Genomic DNA, 7,061 nt, shown 5'->3' with positions numbered 1-7,061 from the left:
TGCCTCTCATACAGCTATCTATCCCATCAGTCCATTTATCCTTCGGCAAATGAAAACAGAAAAAAAAGAAACAATTTGTCTCAGGGGTGCAGTAGCAGTGCAGGGAGCGCAGTCAAAAGAGGGACCTCTGATAGTGTATTTCAAATTAATATGTATACTTGGGTAGTACCGCTATTTAACAACATTAAGTCTATAGATGAGCTTTAAAGTACTGCAGGAATGCTGTTTGAGTGCCAAAGTCTAAAAATCGAACAGCATCCTTGCTCCGTCTTGAAATCCTCTCTTGTTGTCTCCCATTCCTCAGCCCAGCCAAAGCTCACCCAGGAGTAAGGACATGAAAGAAAACAGAGAGACAGAGAGATTCCTCAGGCTGTCTTGTTTAACCAGGAACTCTGAAATAACTCAAACAGGCAGGGTCTCCCATGGGACCAAGGTTGGCGCCTAAATATGTGTGTGAGAGAATGTGCTAGTGCCAAGCACACTAGCAAACACACACACACACACACTCACACACACACACGCACGCAACCTAGGTTGGGATGGGGAAGCATCTGGTCCCTTAGGCTACAAGGGGGAGGAGAGGGGAAGGAGGGAAGGATGGAGAGAGGAAAGGGAGAAGGGTTATAGGGGATCAAAAGGAAGGCAGAAGAGAAGAAGAGATGGGGAAGGAAGGAAGGATGAAGTGAAACAGAGAGGAGAAGGAGAGGAAAGAGGGCAGAATAGGTAAGATATCTGATGTGATGAAGAGGAGAGAAAGAGAGAGGGTAGGACTGGCGTTTTGTTTTTCTTTATTTGGACTGTTTACAGGGGAGAGAGACAGCAAGGATGGGAGAGAGAGAATGAGGAAGACAGATGGAGAAAGAAGGGGAAAAGAAAGAAGGGGAAAAGAAAGAGAGACGTGATGAGATGATGAGGAGTTGGACAGAGACACAAAAGGGGCTCAGTGGGAGGATAGAAAGACCGGACAGAGGAAGTAGAGATAGAGTGATCGAAAGCAAAGAGTAAGAATAAAGGGCAGAGGAAAGAAGGAATATAAGCCCATTTTCACACATGCAGCTTCACCAAGAAATCTTCCTTTTTACGGAGCCGATATTCAGGAAAAGTTGATCCGGCAATTCCCCCCCTTGAGATCTAGAAATTCCCATGAATCTTCCTTTGTGACCCTAGTGTGAACAAAAGCCATAATATTCCTGGTCAAGCACGTTCACAAGAGACTCTGGGGCGGCGTGTTTCACTCTCATTCATTTGTTGTTTTCAAAAATGTCTGGAAATGTCTGGGCTATGAGACAGGAGAGCTACTACACTACGGCATGGAGAGAATTCAGAAAACGCATCCAATAGACAGGATGAGATCCAGACAAGCGATACATCCTGAGGTGTGGGTTTTTTCTCAGTGCATGTGTGTGTGTGTGTGTGTGTGTGTGTCAAGCTATTGTAATTCTACAAGTACCTATCCACTGCAAGAGCACAGCAAAATTTAAGCATGTATAAATATGCTTGCCAAAGTGATGCATTCTTGTGAGAAGCTGCATTTACTGTTGTACAGTGAGCACCTTGATATGTGTGCTACTGATATCTGTGGGTGTGCATGCTTTTACTTAAATAGGTGGTAATTGAGCTCTGTTTCCATGGCCACTGCATAAGCTTACGCCAGCATGGACCTCCGGGGACTGAGACAGCCTGGAAAATCATGGAATGGTCGAGGCTGATTATGGACTCCATTACCCAGGAGTCTATTACCTTGTCTCCATTAGCTCTGTTCAGTACTGTTAGGGCTCGACAAGCTATGGTTTGGTTTGCATCTCTGTTGCCTAGCCAGCTAGCAAAACAACATGACTTGAAAATGATAAGCGCCCCTCAAATTAACATTTCATTTCAGCACTTGACTGAACATGCTGCTAACTATTAAAAATGAATGCTGCACAAAACTTTTACACAATATACGGGCAACATTCCATTTACAATCAATAACCATTAATCATTTATGCTGGACATTGTGGCCAGCTCTGGCCTGGTCTGACCAGGCTGTGAAATGCAGTGTGCTCAGCCATAAACAAGAAGAAAAGAAAATGTCCAGCAACAACTGGTGGTAGAATATGGAGTGCTTTATTTAAACCAACATGTTTCAGCTACATTTTCTTTTCTTTTGGTTCATGTTTTGGTTTAAGCACCCTGGTTGTAGAGCGAAGTATCTGCAGATCTGTTCTCTATCTCAGCCATAAACAAGACAGGTTTGACCAGGATCTAAAGACAGTGGAGACGCTTTGACCTTTTGGTGCTATGTTGTTCTAGCTTCTTAGCATCTTAGCACTAAACACAGAGGTCATAATTGTGTAAGGGCTTCAAATGGGGCAAAGATGATATTAGCATTAAAATGGTTTTGGGGAAACCAGGCACAGACTACTGTAGAAAGGGCCAGTGTTTAATATACTATCTTACAACAGAGTTTGTGCAGAGTTTTGCTTTGACTTGTTCCTCTAAAGGGCTTGGAAATATATACAGTATGTTTACTCTCATCCTCTGCGTCTGTGTCTTCCCCTCGTCTTCAATAGTTTATGCTTTCATATCATCTCTCCTTCTTTCTCTTACACAGCTCATGTGGAGGATAAAGGAAACGATTCTGACAGACATGTATTATGCATCATATGGAGCTGTCTTATGATCAGGCTGCTATAGCACCAGATAGGGGTCTGTATAACAACATCAGTTTCTCCTGAAAAAAGCCCTATTTGTGCATATGTACAGACTGAACGATAATTCAACAGACAACCAAAAGTGGAGAAGTCTTCTCTTTGCATATGAGCAGGGGAAGTAAGAGAGTGTACTGCAAGTAAATAAGTAATGCAACTATGATATCTGATAGCTCTTAAAGATATTACCTTACATTGCAAGAGCAAAAGCCTGGGGCTACAACTGAGTACCCTGAATATTTGTGAATGAATGGAAAATTAATGTAAATCCTCTACATATATGGGCATGAGCTACAGACATATCCCTCACAGAATATGCCTGCCGGTGAAAGACTTGAGAAACATGAGGGTCTACTTGAAGGATCAAATAATTTGAGGCAAATCGCAGGGAAGGAACTTTTTAACATCCGGCCCTATGTAACTGAACTAGCAGAGGGAAGATGGGAAGCATAAAGTGTTTATTCATAGTTTTAGACCCCAGACAACCCCCCAAGGGTTCTCCCCACATCTCCAGACATATCATCTTTTATTCATCGCCGTAGCAACTAATGAGCCGCTCTCAGGGTTTAGATGCCACAGACTAAAGAGGGTCTGGCTGCATCTTTGCTCCGCTAATCAAAATAACACACATTCTCCCTGATCGGGGTATACTTGTGTTTGTGTGTGTGTATGTGTCCATGTCCTGTATGTGTCCCTGTATGAGAGCAACAGAGTCAACAGAAACTAATATTCAAGAGTGTTTGAGCCCACACTTGAACCCATTCTGTTTCCACTCACACACAACACCCCTTAGCGGTGGCTCTAATATGATTTAGGAATTGTGATTTGCTCCTGATTTGTTTATGCACGGATAATGTTCATGGGAGATACACGAGAATCAATGCAAACAGTGTTTATTTGTCAAGCACAATGATGTAGCTTAGCGGCTGGAGACCCAGATAGAAACTGAGCGGCTGGGGACGGTAATAACATTATTCTCCATCTCCCTCTTCTCCCATGGAGTGTAGGAGACTGTCACCTCATATAAACACTCAGTGCCAGGCTGGAGAGGAGAGAAGTGGGCGGCAATGCGTGGCCCTGTTCCACACTATATTAACCCTTTTCAATTTTCATATTCTAATCTGTTTACCATCCTTTTTGCCGTCCCTCGCCTTCTGAAATGCCTAATGAGATTGCTTCCTATCTTTGTGTGTCTGCTTTGTAATAGAGCCATCTGTGAATAATCCTGTGCATGGGGAGAAAGCTGACTTATTTGAACTGCAGTACCCTCTGTGTTTCTGACCCCTGCATTTCGGACGTGATAGACATTGACAGAGTTATGTCTACAGGGGGCTTGCGGGTATTCTGGACGGGACGTGTTGACATGTGCCATGCCGCATCACGCCATGACTTTCATTTCTAGAGAAAAGGAGCTGCCCTGCGCAGGCAGAGAAAGCCTCATTAAAAGACATGAAGCTTTATAACAAGGCAGATCTCAGCCTTTCTGAATCTCCTTATCCAGAGAGGCTGGCCATCTGGGAAAAGAAGGAAAAGGGAAATGAACTTTCCCTCAGGTCGCAGCCTCAGGCTGTGATGCCATCAGACAGGACGAGGAGTTAAATGAGAGGAGGGGAATTTATCTACTTTTCTATAACCGGGCATAGTGGGGGTTTACCAGGACCAGGGAAAAATGTTCGCTGTCATGAAGGAAAATGTGTTTTGGGGGGAAATGAGTAAGAAAACTAACAAGTAAGCTGAGGCCATCCTTGCTTGAACAGTGGACATCCGGTCAGCGCCGTCATAGGCCTGAAATGGGGTTGCAACACATAGTGAATTTTTTTTTTTTGCCCAGACAACACTGGGGAAAAATGTCACGGCGCAGTCATCATACTTCACTAGCGGACTTCCATGACATCAGCGACTCCCCTTTGGTCCCTCTGTGGCACAGGGATTGTTGGAGAATAAGAAACGTTGTGGAAAATTAAATCAGCAGTATTACCGGCGGTGATGACTCATCACAGCGACATCACAAAGCCATCGGCCCCTGCTGAGCCAATCAGAGCTCCTCTGGGCTCTGACTCATCAATCTGAGGGTGAGACGAGGATGATGTTTGAGGAGCGACTGTCTGATGGCAAATCAAGGACGACGGTAATTCCATTTTCGTGACAATTATTGAAAGCATGTCTGGCTGCATTTGTTAATGGATAATTGTTGTATGGCTGTGTAATATATTTAACTGGCCGTGAGCCTGTTTCCTCCGCCAAACCTACACACACACACACACACACACACACCCACAGCATCAGGTTTGCTCAGGGATTGTGCCTCTAAACATGAGAGTTTACTCAGCAAATCCCACCTCAATCTCTATACCAAATCCATCATGCTGCACTGCGAGAAACGGATATGTGCGTGTGCTTGTGTGTTTACGCAGAGGCAAGGGTGTGCAACCCCATGCGAATATGAAAGGCTATCTATGTGTGTGTGTGTGTGTGTGTGTGTGTGTGTGTGTGTGTGTGTGTGTGCGTGTGTGTGTGTGTATACATGCATGTGTGTAAAGCAAAATCTATGAAGGATCCAAGCCCACAGGTCAAAGGTTGGGTGCAGTCAAGGGACCCATCATTTATTGGCAGATTCAAGCCATCAATCAGATTGACAGGCGCTCACTACCGCCAACAGAGAGGGAAGACTAAAGGGGCGGAGTCACTGATATTGCTTTATGGCCGCTGATGTGATTACTTCCTCTGAGAGATCGCTGCAGAATGGCAATATTCGGCCATTACATTCTCCCATGATACCCTCTATCCTAATCTAACAGATGGCTATAGCGTGTTTGTCCGCTACAAATCTTCTAGCGAGCGAGCATGCATAAAATAATGTGCAATTGGTGATGACAATTAGCTACCTATGATAGATGAGAAACATCTAGAACGGAACTGCTGTCACTCCTATTGGCCACAACCTGTGCCCTTCCGGCTATAGCATTTGCGCTCATTCTCATCACTGCTGACTGTGGTGGGGGATGGGTAAACATACAGTCTGTGTGTGTGTGTGTGTGTGTGTGTGTGTGTGTGTGTGTGTATCCTCTCCATGGTAACCTTTGAGGAACACCAGACGTCATAGATCACTGGTTTTCCCTCCGCAGACAAGAAAACGAGAAGGAAGGAGGGTAAGAGGATGAAAGCAGCGAAGGGGTGATGGAGGTGATAGGTAATTCTACCTAATACCCTGGATGAGAAAAACCCATACTCTTAAGGGGATGAGTTTCTTCACTGGATGACTGCTTCTGAGGTTACGAGGCAGGAGATATTGTCCTCTATCAATCCTCTCACATAGCAGATTTGATTTCTCATCAATTGACAGGTTTTAACGGAGCGGGGATTGCTCTAAGAATAGATTAGCCCACTTCTTGCACTGTATTGGGGTCAATAAACGCATCAGTACCTACTGCCAATGAAGAGTGATTCCACCCACATGTGTGGTGTGTGGGTACCTTATATTCATATGGTATTATGCTTTGGATCGCACACAAGCATTAGTAAAAAATCCTTGATATTGGCTAGTTCACAGTTTTGGTGTTTTTGCATGTTTACTGCATTACTGCTGCTGTGTTGCTGTGCCACCTCCAAGAGGAAAACCATACTAAGAAAATTGGAAAGTATGGAAAGTATGTTATGTATATGTTGTATGAGGCTGTCCTAAGCGATGTATTGTTAATAAGTTTGTTAATTGCATTGTTTTAATGTTTTCCTGCCATGGGACCACAGATGTAAATTAGGTATCTAGCTAACTCTGGTACAACTACTGTATTGCACATAGTCCTTATTAAATAAACTAATAAACTAAACTAAGGTGGATGCACGGGACTTCTACCATGTATACCACTGTATGAGAGACCAATATCTAAATATCTCCTCCTAAACTAACACCAGTACTAGAAGACTGTTGGGTGGCACACTGACCGACTTGGAGGACTCCAGCGATCCGGAGGAGAGTGTGTCCCGACTGCTGCGGCTCTTGGAGCTGAGGTGCGGTGACGAGGACGGTGAGTCATCGATGTATGGCAGGATGTCATGGTGCCTCCGCTGCTCCTCTGCTCGGTCCGCATCGTAACCGTAGGTGGGAGGAGTCCCTGTGAAATGGCCATCTGCGATTGGAGAGAACAACTCGTTAGTCATCCTGCTTCAGCATCTTTTATACATATTGTTTATGGCATTTCTGCTTCATTAGGTGATGCCAAATCATCTCTTCACACCAGAATTTAGAATTTAGCAATTTTGCAACAAAACATGATGCTATTTGTGTGAGCTTCAATCTAACCAGCACAATACTCACACATACCCATTAATGTTAACTGTTCCTTTACTTTGCAATACACACCGGACAGGATC

General features: G+C 44.3%; 1 protein-coding gene across 1 annotated transcript in view; it reads right to left on the bottom strand.

Moving 5' to 3' along the window:
• LOC139667124 (breakpoint cluster region protein-like) overlaps positions 1–6,848 on the bottom strand; it is a gene marked incomplete at its 3' end in the record, with an annotated part of 29,687 nt that extends 22,839 nt beyond the window's left edge. The window contains exon 1 of the mRNA XM_071546539.1: positions 6,633–6,848. Coding sequence (XP_071402640.1) covers positions 6,633–6,848 — 216 coding nt within the window. The remainder of the gene's footprint in view (positions 1–6,632) is intronic.
• Between the last annotated feature and the right edge of the window lie 213 nt (positions 6,849–7,061).

The sequence above is a fragment of the Centroberyx affinis genome, unplaced genomic scaffold (genome assembly GCF_046629955.1).
Source record: "Centroberyx affinis isolate AG114_WGS23_722 - 3 ecotype Tasmania unplaced genomic scaffold, CSIRO-AGI_Caff_v1 ptg005309l_1, whole genome shotgun sequence".
In the NCBI taxonomy this organism is placed as follows: Eukaryota; Metazoa; Chordata; class Actinopteri; order Beryciformes; family Berycidae; genus Centroberyx; species Centroberyx affinis.
This window is presented reverse-complemented; position numbering and strand designations above follow the sequence as displayed.